We start from the raw sequence: 23,013 nt of genomic DNA, 5'->3' as shown, positions 1-23,013 counted from the left end.
GGAGGTTGAATATTTGACAGACTGAACCTGCTACTTTCTGACCAAGGCACCTCGCTGCTATGCCACCTAGTCAGACAATATTGGGACAGTTTGTTCCACAAAATGATTAACAAATCTTTATGCCAGGGCTCTGTGTAATATTACAAAGTGGGAAAATATGCAAATACATTCATCATGATGGGGATGGGGGTTGCTAGTGATTTGCTCAGAACAAGATATGCTTCCCACCTAGCAGTGAACCTGCAGGCCAAGACAGAGGGCCTTTCGGCAGTTGGCTACTGAGATGTAAAATGCAAAAATCAGGAAAAGCAGTTTCCTTTTCCAGGACCATTTTGCTTCCAAGGCCTATTCTGCTCCAAAGGCATAACCATGCAATGCAGCAAAAAAAAGCAGAACACGAGAGGAAAGGCAAGGCTTTGAAATTGAAATAAAAACCATTCACTGAAAAAAAAACATCATGAAATAACACATTTTGGAGGAGGCGGCAGACAAAGGAGTGGCTGTGCCAGCTTGCAGTGTGCCCACCCGTCCGCTTGCAAGCCTAACGTGTAACACAGGGGCATAATGCGGTGTAAGTGCTGGCTTTAGCTTGTCATGCAAACCGCAGTAGCATTACCCACACTCACGCCTCTGCAAATTAGCTTTGGCGGGGGAAAAAAGGCCACACAGGGTTGGTAGGTTTGGGATCGAGTGTCTATCTGTGTGTGTGCGGAAAAGGGGGTGGGGGTCGAGGGTATGGATGCTAGGATCCAGTTAGGGACATAAAAAGACAACTGATGGTCCTAATGGTGAGACCACGATCATCTCTTCCCTCCTATGGGTTACACAGATCCAGCAGAAGAGATTACAAACTCCTTCTGGGCCAATCACTTCTCTTCCTTATCCACTACTCACAACATGAGGTCTCAACCACCTTTTTCAAAAATTCAGTGTCAACCGTTCAGAGTGAGTTCAAAGCCTGTCTTGTCCACTTGCCTCTGCTTGTACACTATTTTTTTATGGCAACACCATCAGTCAAAGTCTTTGTTGTTGTGGCTGTCGATTGCCAACTTGCATCCAAAACCGTGACTGTCAGGTCAAGTGCTGTGGTGTTGTTATGAGGTCCAATTAATACTTCAGATTTCAAACTTTAATCAGAAAAAGTCTGATTTGACCATTGACATATATATAATGGACCAATAGACCCCGTTGCTCTGGACGGAGACCAGTGAAGGCTATTAGAAGCACTTTTCCGGTGATCTCTTGTTTTACTGCGCAGCCTCCAACTGAGAGAGACAACGTAAATGTGACGTGAGCAACGTGTCTGAAAGTTGTAAGTCTTCTGGTAGCTGTGCCAAGAGAAATCTCAATCATTCCCAATCTTACAGAGACGGAGAGCGTAGGTATATGTAAGGAGATAACATAGGCACAGGCTAATTATTACTAACTAAAATGCTAGTTAACATCAGTAATTAAACCTAAACAGCTAATGTAAGTCAAAACTGCCTGCGAGCTTCTCCTGTACTATACGGTAATTACTCTACTATGTGACACAAACGTTAGCCTATTTTTACAAAAACGTCTGCTACGGAGCCATAACGTGAGGTACAAGGTAATGGAGCCTTTTATACATTGTCGTGTTTCTTTAGAACTAAACAATGGACAAATAGGGTCTTTAAACACTTCAGATGTAAAGTTATTTGCTGTCAAGTGACGTCAAAATGAATGCTAGTCAGTGGAATGCTAACGGGAGGTGATACCTTTGTAGCATCAAAATGGCGCCATAGGAGGTTCGAGTTCTGAAGCGAATATGCCTGCAGCATATTTGTCAGTGATCGTGCTAAGAGCTAGACCAATAAATCTGCCAATATGAGCGTTTTGCACACATATCGGTATTGAAGTATACATCAACTGATGAAATAACAAGACTGCAGTACAGATATGCGAAAGTTAAGTTTGAGGTATTTTAGCAACACGGTCACTGTGTACCAGTGAGCACTGACAGAGATTATCAGGTGTTATAAACTTTCAAATATGAACTTGCGTCTCTGCCTTAAAAATCCACTATCTGTCGGACTATTATTGTGTTTCACGGAGCAGCCACATTACAAATTATATGTAAATCATGATGCCTTCTATCAACATTTACTGTGCCGGCCATTAGTGGACTAACCAGACAGATGTTAACTAGTGAATCATTTGCATACTATTGGCAAAGCAAATGAAATAGAAAAAGAATCCAAAGACAACCCATCTCTTCACTCTTGCTCCACCTCCTCATCTTCCTCGGATAAATAAATAAGCTTTGAGAGAAGGATGAGAAGGAGGAAAAGAAAGAGGGGTGGCTCTTATAAATCTATAACGTATTAATCTCCTTTAACTGCCATCTTCAACAAACAAATTAGTGGTGCAATGGATTCAGAGATCAGCTGTGCTGATAACGCTGCCATTTATCAATTAATCTAAGCCTGGGCAGGGAAAACTCATTAAGGAGGCCACTTTAGGAATTATGTTCCGCAGGTAAAGAGTCTGACTTAATGTGTGTGTGTGTCTGTGTGTGGGGGTCTTGACACAGCAGTTGTGCAGCCCCCCCCCCCCACTACAGACTGCCATTGTCCAGCGCAGCGTGGGTTCCAAAGTGATGAGAGGGGTGATAGCACAGCCAATTAAAATGAACATAATTACAAAGTCATCCCTTTGACTCCTGATCAGAATACACATGCATCAACACACACACACGAACACACACACACACACACACACACACAACACACACACACACACACACACACACACACACACACACACACACACACACACAAAAAGACGCTGGTTGGCTCCTATTCATGAATAAAACTGTGGCCCGTAACCTCGGCCAACATATACACACAGAGGGGCGCAACCCAAAAGCAGGGGAGTGGGAGTGTGTGGGTTAAAGTGAAAAAAAAAAAAAAAAAAAAAAAAAAAACACAAAAAAAAAAAAAGGAGAGTTTTTTGTGAGGAAAATTTAAAAGGAAAAAGGATGGGGGTTTTTTTTTTATAAAAAAAAGAAAAAAAAAAAAAAATTTTTTTTTTTGTTTTGGTGTACTCGGTAGATTTAAAGGATAAAAAAATTTATATGTGTGTTTATGGTATCCACGTGTTTAGCTACATTATACATATCTGTCATCAACTTATCTGATGAGTTGAGCATCATGTCATGCACCAACAAATCCTAATTTGCAAATCATCTAATAATACGCCATTTCTACACCATTTGCCTCAAGCAATTTCTCTTTTTTAACATGTAATGTTTAGTATGCTAACATGCCAACGTTAGCTCGCAGTTGGCACGATTTTAAAGCCCATGTTGCAGGTTAACCACCACTGTTGATTAATATGTAAATATATCACTTAATATATGTATATCATTGTTTTTGTCAGGTTTTTGTCGTTTTTGGTATTAGTGTTTTTTTCCCCGCAATTCGGTGATGATGTCACGTTGGGGAGACGTGTATCAGCCTGGTACTAGAACTATGGTGACTGACTGGGATGAGGAAGAGGGTTTTTACTGTCCGTGAATAGCACCAAGTGAAAGTCAACGTTTTATTTATATCTAGTGACAGTGATCATGTCGTTAGTTCAGATAAGTACCGCTAAACTTATCTAGAAAATAGAAGGCATCATGCTAGCTATGTGCTAACTTGCCAGTCCCACCTGTGAAATCCCCCGATGGTTGTAAACACATAGATATGATTGATATCATGATTAGCTAGATATCTCACGTTTTGATGGTAGCCTACTAGCTCCAGTAACAACATATTTGCCTAGGATGCCGGTCAGGCCTGCTAGCGCGGCTAAGGTAACTACCACACAGATCGCCACTGCCAAGCCTCCTACTCACCAATACCAGAAGGATCACACACAAAATGGATGAGCTACAAATACACATGAAACTGCAGCGTGATGATTATCACAGAAACATGACTGAACACACGGCAGCTAGCAGCTAGCAGGGCAAGCTAGCTACCAGCAGGATCGAGACAGGGTAGGTAAGTTTAAACAATGTCTGAGTTGAAAACGCATCTTGTTGTCACGTAAAGGCCCTGTTCATGTTGCACAGACATTTTAATTGCATTTTGTGTCTGTTAAGAGACACAAAGGCACTCTAAAACCTGCCCCGACAAATGCCGTTTTAGCTGAGTGGAAGCTCGTAGACGTAGCTGCAGCTACTCTGTGTTGACCGCACCGATTCGGCTCGTTTTTTTTTTTTTTTATTTCTATCGAATGTACTCGCATATTTATAGCCATCAAGATTAACGTAAAAATTGGCTGGAATTCTCCTTTAAGGTGGGATGTTAATAGAGCTACAAACTGGGGTCAAAGTGTGCAAACTCGCTGTATGTTCTGATTTTGACCAAGACAAGACTGCGTGATCAAATCTTGCTGAGCTACAACGAGAATGCTCAATTAAAAGCTAAGGGAATGATCCCACTCAGTGATCTACGAGTTAAGCACTGAAAATGCCACTTAGTATTTCCTATAGCACATAAGAGCACACACCTGCATACCATACCAGTCCAAAAGAGGGGGTGCTGGAGGGCTTTATAAAGAGGCAATTAAAGCCTTATCATTTCTACACTCGCTCTCCTTTCCTCAAACACAGTGTATGCCCGCACGCACACACACTAACTCACACACAATTTGAAAGACAAATCACTCAGACTAATTCATAAGGTACTTCTAAGGTCCTTTTTAAATTACGGAGAACGGTTGGTTTAATTCAATTAAAATGTAGCAGGGCCCACTTAAGGATGACGGGAGTAAGGTATGGCATGACTAAGTGAGCGCTGTATTCAAAAATGTGCGGGGGGTCTTAGTCGGAGGAGTTTTCAAGTGCATGGACTTCTATCTCCTCACCCGAAGCCCCCTTAAACCTCACCCCAAAACCCTGGATCCTTCTGGGTTTAAGCCCACACACACCTGGAGGACTGGGGCAGATTAAGACCAGATTAAGATAAAGTTACCCCTTCTTCGGCCGCTATGTCATTCAAACCCCTGGCCTCTATGGCCACTGGATGGAAGAACACACAAGACAAAAAGGTTTGGTTCATTCACATATACACACACACAGGCACGCACACACAAAGGACTTTCTGGTCATCCTCATAAGCCCTATTAGTCTGCTATAGAGCCTCTCATAGCAGACATCAATCACGGAGGGATTAGTCAATTCCCTCTCTAAATGAGTGGCGAGGGAAACCTCCCTTCAACTCTAAAGCAGGTCTCTCGCTTTCAGAGATTACACAGCGATTTGTTTTCATTTTGTTCCATCTTCATCGTTTTCTGTTTGGCTTGCTTTTCATTTCTCTCTTTCTTGCTCTGCGTCTCCCTCGTTCTCTCCTGCTTGCAGCTTGTGAGGTAATCCTTGGCAGATAAAACTAAGGAGGACTTACCAAAGGCAGATTACAAGCGGCGCTTTGCGGAAGGCCCTTTTACACCAGTCGGCGCGGGTATTGAGAAGAGTGAGCTCTTCGCAGTGTTTAACTTGTGAACTCGACATGCACCCAACAGAGGAAGAGGTGGAAAAATGATAGCCGCATTACAGTAACTGGATCAAAATATATCCTTTACAACACACACACACACACACGATTGCACATTAGTACACACAACACAAGTTCCTTCTTTCATTGCAACCATGTATAAAATTGAATTCAGAATAGTCCCTAAATACATATTAACATCGATTTTTATTTAGTCTGTTAAAATGATTAAACATATCAATGTCTGTCCTGTGAGACTTCAGGATCAGCATTGTGTATCAAGACATGATTCATGTAGTAGTCCTGTGAGGAGATCAGATCCTCTTTGAGCAACTCCATGTCCTGATTCCCAGAGTTAGAGGATTCAAAGATTTAGGTATCGTTTTGGCCATGTCCAGTTCATATTCACAAAACGGGCACCTAAAACTGACCCTAAGACAACTTGAACCAGAACATTACCTTATCTAAACATCCCCTTAAACTTTCTCAACTTTTGAGAAAGGTTGAGACTGTTCAGTAGTCAGTAACGTCTTATACCTTTCTACCCAACTTGATGACAGCGATGCCCTGCAGCATGAAACGACAACAGGAAGCCCAATGATCGGACCTAAACTGCATGTCAGAAGAAACTGGGTCTCCTCTCTCCCACAAGATCCAATGACAGACCACTCAGACGGCAAGTAAGAGTTGGGGAGGGGTCCACACTGGGAAAAGGCAGACATTGAGAGGTACTGACTTAGCCTTACTCCTCTCAAGGATTATTCTCCTAATATTACACAGCTTATGGAAAGGCCAATGTGGCCAAGGGGAGCCAATGAGTCTTCACTACCTAGGTTTCAAAAATTGACCTCTATGACCGTTTCCCTGCTAATATTGATTTCAGGTTCTGAAATGTAATAAACACAGCTCTCCTTTTATCATTTACTTTAAACCAACAGTTTACAGTAGCTCTACAAATCACACTAGACATTTAATATTTCATTTTAAGTTAACCTAAACTTTGTATCCAGAAAAACTAACCTTGATCAAGCAAGATGTTCAGTGTTTTCTCAACTCCACTGAACTATAAAGGAAAAATCTAAAACAATCAAGTTAATTTAGTTAATTGTATTTGATTTATGATAATGTCACCCTTAATACTGACCCTACTATGAATTTGGATTTTCTCCTAATATTTACATAATATGAATTAGTTGCCCTAATTGCAAAATATGCATAATGTAGAAATTCATACTCATTCCTCTATAAAACATCATTACAAGCAACAAATACTAACGCTCACATTGGCAAAGGCCATATAGGGTCTTGACAAAAGTGCTCGGAAATACAGAAGAATATGGGATTCATTCATTCTGCTTTATGCAAGCAAATGAGACATGCAATGTTGATGAGATTTTAGAAGTTCTACTCTGGCACAGGACACATTTTCAAATTTGAAATACTGAAACATTAATTATTAAAAGTTACACATAAAATGTATTTAACCACGGTTTCAAAACATTAGGCTGAGACTTAATTTCTTTATGTCCTACATCGGAGACTCTTTGTTAAAAGGTATGTCAAAGTTATCAGAGAAGATAGAATAACTTTGGACCGGATATAACGATAACAAGACGAGAGACCTTGGACCAGGCAAAGGTCCGAAGACCAGAGATGACTGTCCTTGTCTCTTGGGCCCCCCACTGTCCTCCAAAAACATCCCTCAGTCATCATGTCAACCTCAGTAACACTTCACTGTGCGGATGTGGTCCTCTACTCCTGCGAACCCTGGTGAAAGCTAATTAAGAAATATCGCAGCCTTCTGCGAACTCAATTAAATAATGTTAATTTATTCTAATTTCAATTTGGAGGTAGTCTGAACTGAAGGAGTGGCTGTGAAAACAAAGTCTGGGAGAGGAAGGAGAGCTCTGGCCTCTGCCTCCCCCACGGCACAGGAGCTCTCACAACCTGCAAAACTATTTAATTTGAACCCTTTGATTAACATAAGTAATCACACAAGCCCTTCAACTGAAGGGGAGAAAGAAAACATACATCTAGTGTTGGTTCACTTTCTCACCTCTGGAAAGAATGAGTGTGTAAAAAGGAAAGGGAAATAGAGGGAAAAGTGGTAAAGTAACAATGACATCATGTTAAGATTATGGTAGTTTTTTTACCTAGGTGATATCAACAAAGGGTATCGTAACGTAATAGCCAAAGCAAAGCGTGCCTAATAAAGTCTTGCAAACGCAAAATATATTCCGCTATTTTGTAGTAAACTCCATTTTATAAACAGTTCTGGGATCTACATAATGTCAGACCGACTAAGTGCCAGCAACTTCAAGTTGAAGACGGCTTACTCTTTTTTTGAGTAAACATTAAGATAATATAGAACTTTTTTGTTCAAACTTTTGCCCTCAGACAAATGTCAGCTTCCAACTTTTCTTTATATGAAAATAAGGCAAATACTTCATGAAGCGGAAACTTGATAAAAATCCAAAGATCAGAGCATCTAAGTGTAGAGTGGTCTGACTATAGAATAGAGATGGAGATGAAAGAAAAAAGGAGGAGCAGGGGATAACTGAATTACTAGGAGGGGTGAAATCAGCCCCAGAGAAAAGAGATGGACTGAATCAGACCAGATAGAGCTCACAACCCGCCCAACAGGAACTCCCTCTGTTCATTTACATTAATCCCACAGACGTTTCCATCCTTCCAGCTCCTTTACAGATGCTAAACTTGAACTTGACGCCTTTGAGGATCTACTGTATATCTTCCAGACAGGAGAATGGACAGATACATTGGCATGAGAGACATCAAGCATTTAATGAAACACTGAAGTGCAACTTTCACCAACTTGAAGACAGATTTGAGATACTAACAAAAATTACTAAAAGTAACTATATGTATATTATTTAAAGATGACTCAAGAATGCTCAATGGTGACAATAGTAGTAGTTTACCTTCTCTTGACAACAACCACCGGAGAGCGACGCAGAGGAGGCACTTAACCTAGGCTTCGTTTGGCCGACCTGCTAACTGGTCAACTGTGAAATGCTGCCGTTGTACTGGGGAATGTAAGTCCAGTATTTTGAGTGTGTGTATTTATTTATATATATAAAGAGTACAGACACTCAGCCTTATTCGTTGTCCCCATTTAAGCCAGACACTGCTGTCTAAAACATCAGGAGATACCACCCTAGTATTGTCAGGTGAAAGCTAACAAGAGGGGAACCAAATATAAGAAACGGGTACACAAGTGGCAGAGATATCATTAATTGTATGTGAAGTCTGCTAGGCATCCTGGAGAAGAACACTAAATGCTTTTGGAACCGCCATAGATGCGGCAGGTTGTGCATCTACATTTGCATTTCTAGACCTTGCATGCTAAATGTAAATTTTCTAAGCATTGGTCTCACAATTCCCCCTGGATCATCTCAAGATGAAACACCCCAACAACTGGTAATCCACATTTGGATAATAAATGCAATAAATGCATTTTAGTTGTTCGGTATTGCCATCTTATTCTGTCCATAAATTTGCTAGTGCTGAATGCTTGTTCCACTGGCAGAAATCAATCTTCTTAGAGCGTAATGTAAATCCAATCCATATGTGTAATACCCATGTATAGAGTAAGTGGGTGCACACCATATGTCCTGTAGATGTCCCGATTTTTCACAGGCTGGCACTGAAGTGGGTGGTTTTAATGCAATGACAAGGAGGATAAAACTACATCTAAAAGACAAAGTTTAATGCTAAATCTCCCCGAGTGAATTCATTCATAACAAGGACAAGAAAGTTTAGCTAAGCCAAAATATGACACTATTCATTTTTAGTATATAATAGATAGGTATTTTACTGACTCACATCATAATATATAACCATGATCCATTGTCCCTTTCGTACATCCTTCTTTTCCACTGCTGTACCTTGCTCTTATCTTGACAGAAAAATATGCATCTTACCTGCTTTAGCTATTTTTCTTTCTTTTCCTATCTTTTAAATATAAGCCAATGATCACAGGAATATTATTCGAGCACTTAGGGTCTGACCCCCACACATTTCAACTGTTTGTTGGGTGTAACTATGGTGATCAGGCAGTTAAAGCTTAGGTTACCTTTGCACTGAATAAATGTGTAAAATGGAATTCAAGACATGCTAATCTCTTCTTGGGTAGCAATGACAAGATTTCGTTTAACAAAACACATAGGAGACATTTCATACCCTTTAGGGCAGGTTGTAAATGTATAGCTGAGTATGGTGGCTTTCAAAATATTCAATATATTAATTTCTATTCACATTCGGAGATTATACCTAGTGGTCTGCATGTGTGTGTTTATCTTGGTCCTACATACCAATTGCCCACATGAATAGTTGGTAGAAATAAATATAAATGGAGAAGACACACCTTGAAACATCTATTATGAGGGGTTAGCTGTGTTTTGGGGGGGAAGGTTATAACTGCCCCAGTACACACTCACTGAACTAAGCCTTAGGCATACCTAGAAACTATACGAACAGATACATGCATGCATGCAAGCACACATCTATACTCTGCACACGTTCATATTGTGATGATGTGTTGGTTTCGTCTTGGCCTCTCATAGTGGGAATGTCTCCTCTTAATCCTCTCTGACTTCATACATTCAAAGGTCATCTCAAAGCCTACACATGGCTGAGGCGCGTGTGTGTGTGTGTGTGTGTGTGTGTGTGTGTGTGTGTGTGTGTGTGTGTGTGTGTGAGTGATATTGCTTTGTGTGAATAAAAATAGAGAAACCTATTCACACTAGCTGTATATGTCAACAAACCCTGTAGGCCTATCCTTGTTTACTGTGAACACCCTATCTCTCCTTCTACTATTCCCTAGCCATCTTCCTTCTCTTCCCCCCACTGTTCTCCTTTCCTCTACCCTTCACTATCTTCCACCACCTATTCTCCTTCACTGCACCCCCTCCTCTTCAATCCTCACCCACAATTCATTCTTTGCAGCCCTCCCTCCACCCCGAGCTCTAGAGGCAGGGGCATCTCTTGGCGAAGTGTGGCCCACCACAGGCCACTGGCTTCGGGTAATTAAAGTGGTTTAGGCCCCTTCACCCACGGTCACAGGCAACTGCAGCTGGGTGATAAAGGCACTGTGCCATAATTACATGGACGGCCAGCATCACCGCCCAGCTACACTAAAACAGTCAGCTAGCCAGCTGCATGGGAAGGAGGGACCTGTGTATGTGTGTGTGTGTGTGTATAAGTACTGTATAGAGTGTGTTTGCGTGTGTGTGTGTGTGTGCGCGCGCACACACACACACACACACACACACACACACACACACACACACACACACACACACACACACACACACACACACACACACACACACACACACAGGGGGTCAACACCCCCTTGTGATCGCTCTGCTGTAGTTAAGCCTCCTGTGTTTAAGCCCCACATAGGCTCATGAGCCCCTACACACACACACTCATTTTTAACCCCCACCCGTCCCCACACCCCCAGCCAATCATTCCCCACCAGTGGTCTGACTCCTGCCGTGAGTGTGTGTGACCATCAGCCATTTAATTAGACCCAGCCATGATTTACCTAATTTAAATAAATAAATAAACATACGAAAACACCCCAATAAACAAATACCTATATTCAAATGAGGAGCTGGGGAGTTTCATGAGCATAAAGAATGGGGCAGAAGATGGGATTGTGCAGGCGGAAAAAAAGCCAATGTAAGGACCACTGGATGTGGACACACAAGCGCAAACACCCACACCCACACCCACACACCCGACACCCACACGCTTCAAAAAGCTCACTAATAATAACACATCCTACAAAGAATCAGAATAAAGAATAGTAAGTCAACTTTTCAAGAGCTGTGGAATTCTGTGATTTTAGGGCTCAGTTTACGTTAAACATGTACTGCCTTCGTTACTATCTAAATCAAATTTTACATTTACTGTATTTCGCAAACTAATTAAACTAATTGTGCCCATTAAAATTTTTTTTTTTTTAAAGCACTGAACTTTTATTATTTACACCATTATTCAGTTATCACTGCGGAAAATGACTCCTTTATTTAGGGCTGGGTATCAACCCTAAATACTTTTTTGGTGTGTCTATAGTGTGCTATATAAATCATAATTAACATGCATTTGTGGTTTTGTTGTCACATGCATCTGTGTACCTGTCAAGGGGATAAATCAAGTTTATTACATTTAAGTGAAGGCTGTTTACCTTGGGGGAAGAGGAGGCCTGCTCTCTCCCCATCACTGCTGCAACTGGGCTGGGCCCGACTGGCTGGGCTCTCTCCCTGTCTGGGCTAGAGCTGGGTTTGGGAGCTGGCAAACTTGGGCCAAGGCCAGGGCTGGAACTTGGGAGCGGTGGAGCCCTCCTCTTCTGGCCGCTGCCCACATCCAGGGACGGGCTGCCAGCGGAGGGCCGCACAGGGCTTGATGTCCTTGGCTCGTAGAACGGGTTGGATCTGAGAAAGGACGGAGAGGTGACAGGCAAGAGCAAGGCAAGATGTCATATTAGAAAGTGCATGGATCTAACACAGACTGCAATATTCTTTTTTTTTTATTGAATAGTAAAATGAATATAGTAATGTGCGCAGAGTATGAAATTATTAAGATTTATATGACCTTTTGCCTCAAAGACCAACAGTGTTTGTCAAAAAGTCACCAAAACTGTCAACATTGCAAGAAATAACAACAACTGCCATGAGGATTTATATAAAAAAAATACATAAGAAAAAAGTGCAATTGATACAACACATAATTAGGCATTGTTTGGCTATGGATATTACAGCAATTTGATTCAGTGGCACTATATATAAAGACCAGAGCACACAAGAAACATTATAGATTCCTATAGCTAGCCATGAATTGTCAGCACTATTTAAACCCAACTTTTGCTCCAACTGCCCATTGTTTAGTTAAAGGAAATTGCTACATGGAAACAAGAGTTTGGTGCAATACAATGAACAACACACACAACTGGTAAGGTAATAGAAGATGCAGGTGCACTGAGGTCAGGTCTGTGTGACCTCATATCCTTACTGCCCAAGGTGGGCTACTGACAGACAGGCAGGAGCACGAAGACATACACACACATGCAAGCATGCACTCACACACACACACACACACACACACACACACACACACACACACACACACACACACACACACACACACACACACACACACACACACACACACACACCAGCGTGTTATCAATATACAGGCATGCTTGTGGCACTGAAAGCAGGGGCAGGTTCTTGAGACATTCACTCAACATGGGACAAGCAATCCTAAACAAACAAGTGAATTGGATGGAGAGAGTGGGGGTGAGAGCGAGAGTGAGAATGAAAAAAGCTGATTGACTAGGTATCTGTCTGAAAGAGAAGGTTAGAGCGACTGAGTGTCTATCTAACCGCAGAGCGATACGAAGAGGGAAAAAAAGAAGGAAGTGAAGAAAAGAAAAGCAGGCAGGCCTATAGAGCGATTTTAACAGACCAGTGCTGGCTAAAAGACATGTGAAAGGGCTCCAGTCAAAACACTGCGTTGCCCTCTTGAACTTTCTATTCAACAGAGAACTGCTCTTGGTGTAAGAGATGGAGCAAAAGAAACATACCAGTCAATAACCTGTCTGTCTTTAGACAGCCAAAAGGACTAAAACATATGGCTAAATCTCTGTGACAGCTTCGCTCAACAGCCACAATCTACAAGTTTACATTTACAATTTAGGCACGGCCACTCGTCTACAGAAGTCGTCTGTGTAGTGCTAAGTGTGAGTGCTACAGAGGGATCCACACAGAATAAAATTTTGTTCAAGTTCTTAGTCACCGATTAAATGGTATCATGAAAACTTGCTGAGGTGGAAACAGATGACCCCTCTTTGACAGGATGGTTTATTTTACTTATAAAACCACACCTCTACCAAGTCAGTAGCAACAATTAGTTTTATTTATTTCTTAAAGATCAGTTTCACTACCAGCTCTGCTGTCATTGATTTATTGATTGTTTTTTTTTTGGGATAGGAGACACATATTGCAGATGCAGTATGCCATCTACTGATGTACTACTCAATGGATTACATAAAACTGTTCTTGCTTATGAAGTAACTGGTAGTACGGAAGTGATGTAAAACTGGAAGATGAAGGATGGGTGGGAAGGCAGGATTCAAGAGGAGAGAGGTGAAGTAAAAATGAGCAGAGTCTAAGGCTATGTTTAGACGGAAACGATCTGAAGAGAAAACGCAAAAGTGGCGTTGCGTTCTCACTTTTTATTCCGCGTTTAGACAAGCGTTTTGGGGGGGAAATCTGCGTGCATATGGTGACGTAATTCGATGTAGTATGCACACCAGGCGGCTAGGTGGTAGTGTGATGCACTGCCACACAACACCACCACGTCCGCACGCCTGCGTAGAACCTTCCTTATACCTCTCTCCCTCTCCTCCTCCTCCTCTCTCCCTCTCCTCTCCCTAGTAGCGCGAAATCAAAACATGGCGAAGTGAACAACAAAAGCTGACAATTTTGTCTGGACAGACGAGGAGGTGGAGTTATTGCTCCAACAATCTACAAGACCTAAGCTACTGAGGCACAACAGGGCGTGGACTGGGAGTCCTGCCAGTCAAAATATATAGACCTATGGACCGAATGTCTTCAGCAGGATCCTGTGCCTGGAGGTTCGTCATATCCACACGAGAAAGACGCTATCTGTAAAAGTCAGATATCATCAAAGCTGAAAGCCATTGGGACCAAGTGTAGGCAGGCTGTGGATACCAAACAGCAGAGCGGCCATGGGCGAGTAATCACCCTATATTTTGATTTATGTAACGAAATATGGGGTGCCACCGTGAGCAGATCGGGAACGCGACGGTAGAGCGTTTTTAACATTTCCACTCTGGAGGGTGGTTTCACTTTTTTGCATTTTTAAGCCCTAAAAACGCCGTTTTGATATCTGATATATGTTGTTTTCACCCGCGAGCGTTGTCGTGTAAACAGGGCCTAAGGAAGGAAGTTTAGGAAGATGGCAAGGAGGTAAAGTATGGGGCAACAAGTTGATAGGGGAGAGAGGAAAGGAGGGATCGACAAAGGAGGGAAAGGAGAGAGACAAGGTTAAAGAATGCAGTGAAACAACAGGGCCCTTGTTCCCGTTGAAAGAGCTGCCTCGTCACTCTGCCCTGAGGGGGGGCGGGAAGTACCCCTTTAAAAAGGAGGGGTGTGCAAGACTTGGCCTGCCAACAGCAATCAAGCTGGGCAGGCTGGGTCCTTCCAGACTGATTCTACTATGGGCTACTCTACTGTTATGCTCAACAGTTCAGGAAAATGTGTTTATCCAAATCCCTCTAGCAAACAATATAACATAGGCTTCACTATATACATAAAGCCCCGTATACATATTGTGCCAATGCAAGTGGCAGTTTAACTAATGTGAATCAATGTGGGAAAATACAACAGGACAAAACGTGCAAGGTGTACTCTTTTCTTAATGGCACAGTCATCTATCATATTTGCCTTGTCAGGGTTCACATAGTTAACCATTTCCTGTGGCAGCTAATTGAAAATATTAAAAGATGAAGAATTGTGACATAATTAAGACATAAAGTCTTACTCATCAAGCATCTCCTCCTCATTGTGAGAGATGTCGGCGTATAAGTACTTGCTCATGTCGACAGGCCGTACTCCTTTCCTCTGCCTGGGCTTGGGGGGTTCTGGGTCTGGCTGGAGGTCCATGTCCTGGTCGGGCTCATCGAAAGGGTTCCCTGGGGGTGTTTCAGTCCCAGGTTCATCTGGCTCATCAAACGGATTCGAGGGGTCGTGGCCATAGAAGGAATCCTCATCAACTCGCTGCCTTAAGACCAGCTGGGCAGGGGGCTCTGTTTGGCAGAAAGGAGAAAGCACTGACTGCATATACAACACATACTATACAAGACTAGTAAACCAGTTACAATGGCCCAATATTATCTTCTTTGGTAGCTTGTCAGTCAAAATAAGTGTGACAGTAGTCCTGGTAACTAGCTAAGCATTATGGACTTTCCTGCCTATTTGCTTTCTCATAGTTTAAAAAAAAAAAAAGAAAATACCTTATAAAGAGCTGAGCCACAAATCAACCTTTTGATTGTTTTATTATGCTAATGTCAGTAGTATTTGCTTCCTATCAGATGTCTACATCCATTTCCTTATATCAATTAACATTCGCATTTAGCAGTTTGTTTATCCATATTTGGTTTACATTAATTCACTTAGAAGACAATTAAGACTAACATATGGTTATTTGTTGAAGTACAACTTTGCTTAATTTAACAATTCAAAAAGGTACATTTTTGTGTGCCAAGACCCACAGAAAGTGTAAGTATATATATTATATATATTATATATATTTTATATATATATATATATATATATATATATATATATATATATATATATACGTGCACAAGAAAGCAAAATCCTAGACTCATACAGACAATACGGTTCAGATTAAACAAGCCAACAGGCATCAAAGTGGGAGCTTTATGTGTGTGGGAGCGTGCCTCTCAAAAAATAATCTATACTAATACACCTGGCTACACAGGTGGTCAGACAAAAGTATTGGTTTAGCTGTCTGACTGAAAGCATTGAAGCCTACCCGCTATAGTTACACATGACTACACACATTCAAGGTATGTGCACATCCAAAACCGTCAACTTGCATCACCTGTCATTCCACTGACACTCCCCAAAATAAACACTTTTATTGTGGTAACATTACTTAATAATAAGATCAAAGCCTAAAACCAGCCAGAATTTCAGTGACAACATCCATATACCACAATAAAATCGGATTGAATAGGTTTTTGTCACATGCTGACCAGAGTTGAACATACCTTCCTCGTCAGGATCACCAAACGGGTTGAGGTGGTTAGGATGAAGGTCGCCATCAGGTTCATCGAAGGGATTAGTGCCCATGTCAGGAGACGCTTCCTGATCCTCGTCTTCCAGGAAGTTCAGCTTGTTGATGAGCTCTGTTGCCACAGAGTCAAACATAAAGTCAAATACACGAACATCGGACTACAGGGTCAAAAAATGAAAGCTACAGAACAATACATTTCCCAAAATGAAATGAATACAAACATTCACAAAACCAAATATACCAATATCTGCACTTTGGAGTGAACCATGAGCATAAAGACCATTTAGTCTTGTGGAAGTAATCTTGCTGAGAAGCGCCGCCTAAACTTTTCTGTGCTCCTCTGTCACCTCAGCCCACTTCAATGCATGTGCAGGCATTCTGTGACAATTTGTGTGGTATGGAGGGTTACTGTGGGAAACAGTAAGGCAGTAGAGAGTTGCTATGGGAGATCCTGGTTGGGAAGGCAAAGAATTGTCCAATTTATCTTCATCATCCTCACTGTAGCTCAAATCGCATCCTGCCAGGGTGTCGGTCAGTTTGAAAAGAGTTTAAATGTGTGTGAAGTAGATGCCAAGAAGTGCTGCTGAGCGCTTTGTCAGAATGTGAAAAAGTGCTGTGTGAGTGTGTATCCCTTGGTCTATATGTAGGGTGGCTATGTGAAGTAGTGGTAGCTGATAAGAGGTCCAGCACTTTTCCTTGCCTCTTACTGACAACATTCATGACCCTTTTTAGGCCATGGAAAGTGTACTTGTGCATAGGTATGCACTTACGTGTGTTTGTGTTTGTGTGTGTGTCTATGTATGTGTGTGTGTGTGTGTGTGTGTGTGTGTGTGTTCACATGTGCTTGTGTAATATGAAGTTGTAACTTAACTACCAATAAGGGTTGGCAGCAGTTATGTATGCATTTTTTCCTAATTTATTAATTTGTTCAACTGTCATTTTCTTACCCTTTTCTTGTTTTTTAAGTCTATAAGTCCACTTGTGTTTTCCAGTCACAAACCTAGTGGAAAAACCTTTGGTGTGTATTACAGAAACCCAAGAGTATACAGATTTAGTTATAAGCAATTATTAGTTTTCAGTGAATGGTTAACCCTTAACTATTGATGAGGAACTAGCCAGCAAAACCATGTTGTTCAGTGTTTGTGGCAAGAATGAAAACTTTTACTCTTGGCCTTTTTAACAGCACATAGTTTGAGACCCCTTATATAATGTTGATGTTCCACTACCCCAAGCCTACTTCATCTAATTTAGCAATGGATTACTTTATCGCTCTGAAGCATCTCACCAGTTTGAGAATACCACAGATTAAATACACAGTTCAATTGAAAACAAAAATACACTTAATTCCAATTTGAAAAAAAAGAAAAGCAAAACAAGTTTAGTCCGCCTGAAAAGACACTTTTTTGTGTGTAAGAACAGTTAGTTTGGATACCACATTCCTGATCTGGTTCACTACCAATTGCAGAAAAAGAATAGAGAAGGCCACACTGTCAAAAAACAAAGAAAAAGAACCAAAAGGATGAACACCAACTGATGGGTTCACAACACCTTGTACAGCACATCACCACATGGACCAAGATCAATTGTAAGACCACATAACCAGAACACAATCACAAAACCAATGTCAAGGAGGATCGGGGGATGGGGCATTTGAGTCAAAGAGAGAGAGAGATACAAAAAGAGAGGAATACTGGAAAAGGAAGCATTAAAAAAAAAAAAAATATTGAAATAAATTGTGATACTGAATGGTAGTGTAGAGGTGACACATTGATGAAAGAGGAGTCAGGAACACAGGATGAGAGAGGTGAAAGAAAGATGAAAAAAAGACCTTGGGAGGAAGCGGCAGGCTTAGCGGTTGCTTTGCGTGCTCGCATAAGGACATCATCATCATCATCATCCCCATGTAAGCAGCTGAGGGCATTCAACTGGTTTACTATCTCTGTAAACGAAAGGGCCATACAGGAAGGGAGGAAGGAAGAATAGCAGTGAACAGGGCAAAATAACACATCCCATTGAGAAATATTCACACTAGTGCTATTATTTATGTTATATATATATATATATATAATATATATATATATTTATATATATATATATATATATATATATATATATATATATATATTATATATATATTATATATATATATATATTTATATATATATATATATATATATATATATATATATATATATATATATATATATGTATATATATATATATGTATATGTATATATTATATTATTATTATTATTTATATATATATATATATATATATATTTATATATATATATATGAGTATACAAAGTTGAAAAGAGTGAATATATTTGACCTTGGTTTATGTTTGCAGCGTTTTTGCTAGTACTTCTAGCTCGGAAAGTAGTACTTGATCTACAATATTTCTCCAAATACATACTGTACGCATGATATTTGTGTACAGGGACACGTATGCAAATGCTACATTTCAAACTGCATGCTTTGGTTAACTCTGTAATAGCATTGCCATAACGGCTATAAGTAAAAGATAAAAAGAGAACATTTGTTTTGCAGGGTATGCATTGGTTAGCCTAGTGTTAGTATTGCTAGTGTAGCTTGCTGGCTTGTTTGGTAGGTAGCATCCAGGAAAGGAATAGGATTGTGGGGAGTTTTGGCAGCTTGGCCAGGCCTTTGATTCAGAGAAGCACGCTAGTGAAGCATAGCTGTAGGCGTTCAATGCATATACATATAAATGAGACAAAGAGCAGAGAAGGTATGAAGCGTAACATAAAGAAAAGTTGGATTAAGCAAAGCAGGAAGCACCAGGGTCCACACACAAGACCACAGAATGAATCCTCAACATGTATGTGGGGAAGCCACCATCAGTCGACTAGTCCACCAACACAGGAAGAAAGCAAGGAATAATGGGGATAGCAGGAAAGTAAAGCGTAAGCAATAGAAGATAATCTGAAGCAGACAAAACATTGTAAATGAAACTCATGAATTTATAATCTTATGTAGGCAAGCATGCACACTTACAGAAGCAGAAACTCAGAAGAAAAAAAAAAGAAATCAAGTAAGAAGCAAAGTTGATGCCCCACTGAAGCCTTGGTCCTGGTTATTCTGGTCTGGGGGATAATTCAGGAGAGTTGGAGTTTGTATCCGCCAAGTAGTCGGTTTAGGAAGATGGCAAACGTTTGCGATTTGAGCATTTTACTTGTCAAGTTGATTTACTAGCTGCAAAAATAGTTGGTATAACGGACCGACTACAAAACCACACATCGGTCACCTGTCAAAGACATCACAAGTGCTTTGTGCCAGTTTTCACCTGTGATCTTGGCAGCCTTCTCCTCCTGGTTAACCCTGTTCTCCTCGTCTTCCTCGTTCTCCTCCTCAAAGTCGTCCAGGTTGCCGATGTCAGCCTGCTTCATGCTCATCAGGCTGGCCAGGCTTTGCATGTCCTCATCACTGGAGCATACAAAAAAACACCCAACACAGACAGAAACTTGTGTTCATAGGTAGACACAGCACTCAAAATAGATACATATAATACACACATGATGGTTAAAAAAAATAAAAAATAAAAAAAAAGACCACCTGTACATTTTTATGGTGATGACCCACCCTAAATAGATTAATAACTACCAGAGACAAAAAGAGAGAGAAAGCATAACACATAAATGGATGAATGAATACATGAAATGGCATCAGCGTTGTATTTTGAATGTGCCTGCTAGGAGACGGAGGAACACACAATTCAGCCACAGCTCTCACAAACACAGCTGCCAATAAATAGATTACATACAAGGATTATCATAGCTCTCCATCATTCTCTTTCTGTCTCCACCTCTTTCACCACTCATTTATTTCTTCACTTCAGACTTCTATCCCTACACCTTACCGTTATAATCACCTGATACTTCAACTTCACTCCTCACATTTTAAGCTCATGTCTCTCATTCATAGTCAATCCCATCCACCCATTGTCTCTTATTTCCCCCCTCTACCATCACTTAATTCACAGGCGCATCAACTTCTACAGTATTCCTTGTATTTTATGTAGTCTTGTGTACTCCCCCTCAGTCCCTCAAAACCACTGCTCCATCACCATCAATGTATTCTCCTCTCTGTTCTTTGTGTTTGGTGTTTCCCAGGCCCAGAGGCTCATTTGAACTGGTGTGATTGAGTTTGTTTGTGTGGTCGACATGATTCCCAGAAGGGTTAACAAGGGTTACGCGCCATCGACCCGCCACCCGCGCCACAACAAAGGCCTTGTTGCTCTGCTCTCGCTCAGTATGTGTGTGTGTGTGTGTGCCTTTAAATGAAAGTTGCTGCTATCAAATTATAATGAATAACAAACGGAAAACACCGTGATTGAGTGTCCTATAATGAAAGTTGGTGATATCAGAGATAAATATGCGAGAATGAATGAGAAGCTGCAGTGTGTGTGTGTGTGTGTGTGTGTGTGTGTGTGTGTGTGTGTGTGTGTGTGTGTGTGTGTGTGTGTGTGTGTGTGTGTGTGTGTGTGTGTGTGTGTGTGTGTGTGAATTAAACTTTCTACAATCAAAGAATGTAAGACCGAAATGTGTACAATTCTGTGTACGTACATTAGGGGCCCTATCTTGCACTCAGCGCAATTGCCTTTGTACACCGACGCATGTATCATTCCTATTTTGCACCCGACGCACAGCGGACTTTTCCCTCCACAGACGCACGTCGGTAAATTAGGGAATGTATTTGCGCTCCCGGGGGCGGTTCAGCGAAAAGAGGGCGTGTTCCGGCGCAAACGTTACGTGGTGCTATTTTGCAGTTTCAGAAAACAATTCCGCCACTGACCAGGAAAAACCTGATCTAAAGTCAGTGGCGCTAGTCTAAAGTCAATAGCGCGTTATTCAGATGCTATTTTAGGGGCGCATGCTTGGCCATAATGTCGCGTGTGCACAACGCAGACAGAAACTTGTGTTCATAGGTAGACACAGCACTCAAAATAGATACATATAATAACACGCACTTCGCACTTCTCTCATCTACAGCAGTTCACATTTTTGAAAACCATACATAATTACAAAGAAAAATATTACTGAAAATGCGCTTCAGGTGTTTGGATAGATCAGGAGGCATTTTACAGTACAGTCCTCAAAAAGTCGCAGCATTCTTTGTGGCTTGTTGTGTTTTACACATTTCCATGAATCATGGATGTATTGATGACATAAATGAGGAAATATTAGAGGACTTAAGGAGACGTGATGTTGAACTACGGTGGGATTGGACACTCCGGCGGAATCTGGTGAATCGGGAGTAATGCGCGATGCGCTCCTGATGGAGCGGGTGGACGGAGATGGAGTGGGGGGGAGGAGGAAGGGGCACAACAGGTGCAGGTGGTGCGTTTGGAGGCCCACGCTGCATGGCTGCAGCAATCCTCTCCAGACTTGAGGTGATGCGCCCGAGAGTCCGCAGCAACATCGCCACCCGGACAAGACGGGCATTTATTACTTTGCCGCATCCCGGACAGCTCCCGCCGGCGTGCGCCAGGCAAATCCGCCGTCATAATAGCAGTCCGCCATGGAACAAGCGCGCCTGCTCTTAAAGGGAATGTGAGATGACGCTTTGATGGGTTATTTTCACGTTACGCCCAAACCACACCTAGCTACTTCAGACCAACCCATTTTAGATTTGCGTCGGGCGCAAGAGTCATTTATCCCGCCGGTATAATAGCAACAGCGCCCGAGATCCGCCCACAAAGCTACTTGCGTTTGGCGTTTCATACTTGCGTTTCAGATCGTTAAAATAGGGCCCTGTGTGTGTGTGTGTGTGTGTTTGTGTGTGTGTGTGTGTATTCTCATACATTTTTATTATACGGGTACACATTTAGTAGAACACCACACATACCCAGACAGATTAGCTTAGTGATTCCTAACAGAGCTGAGGACTTCACGTCTGGTATATTTCTGAAAGACTTGCAATAAAATCTCCAATAGTAGCAGGATCAGAAAAGGCCATCCAGAAGAGTTTATTTACACTACAGAAAAGCCGGGGAAAAAATAGAACATTATGAGCTTCAAACTCTACTTTGGAAAGCCATTAGAAGAGAAGACCAAGACTTACGTGGCTTTTCCCTCACGGAGGAAGATGCAGGAGAGGGAGAACTGCAGAGTGGCTGACACCACCTTCTTTGACAGGGGCTTGAACTTGAGTTTGACATCCGTCTGCGTGGGCATTGGACTGGCATACTGTTTCATGTTTATACTACTGGTGGCCAAGGCCTTTCTCCGCCCTGATGGAGACTCCTGGAGAGAGACAGCAAGATGAAGCACATTCAGGTGAATATAGGCCCATATTACTCAATTGACAGTGACACTGCAGACATTAAATGGAAAACGAAGAGAAACGGTAGCAAAGGGGCATTTTCTTTATTAATTTTGAGGAGAAGACCTAATTGGTTTTGTTTAATTTCTGCTCACTGTTTCACATCCTCCTTTGGGGAACAAGTATTTCATTTTCAGAAAGTGCAGGATGTAGGATACATTTTAACACAGGATACTTTTATGATTACTAATGACTGGTGATTACAACATCCAGATAAATTCGGAACACTGTTGGTTGGTAAATCCAGATCAAGCTAAAATATGTGCCCTCCTGCGTTCCTCATTGTGAATTC

General features: G+C 41.5%; 1 protein-coding gene across 7 annotated transcripts in view; it reads right to left on the bottom strand.

The window, feature by feature from the left end:
* ehbp1 (EH domain binding protein 1) overlaps positions 1-23,013 on the bottom strand; it is a 160,362-nt gene that overhangs the window by 83,612 nt on the left and 53,737 nt on the right. For 5 of the 7 annotated variants that reach the window (XM_039783401.1, XM_039783405.1, XM_039783406.1 and 2 more), the window contains exons 6-11: positions 22,461-22,642; positions 19,684-19,823; positions 18,208-18,318; positions 16,354-16,491; positions 15,099-15,363; positions 11,719-11,965 (exon numbers count right to left, since the gene is read on the bottom strand). In XM_039783401.1, coding sequence (XP_039639335.1) covers positions 11,719-11,965; positions 15,099-15,363; positions 16,354-16,491; positions 18,208-18,318; positions 19,684-19,823; positions 22,461-22,642 — 1,083 coding nt within the window. The remainder of the gene's footprint in view (positions 1-11,718; positions 11,966-15,098; positions 15,364-16,353; positions 16,492-18,207; positions 18,319-19,683; positions 19,824-22,460; positions 22,643-23,013) is intronic. The other 2 variants (XM_039783407.1, XM_039783402.1) reach the window with 2 other exon arrangements.

This window comes from Perca fluviatilis, chromosome 19 (genome assembly GCF_010015445.1).
Source record: "Perca fluviatilis chromosome 19, GENO_Pfluv_1.0, whole genome shotgun sequence".
Taxonomy (NCBI): Eukaryota; Metazoa; Chordata; class Actinopteri; order Perciformes; family Percidae; genus Perca; species Perca fluviatilis.
Note: the sequence above shows the minus strand (reverse complement) of the source record. Positions and strands in the feature narration are given on the sequence as shown.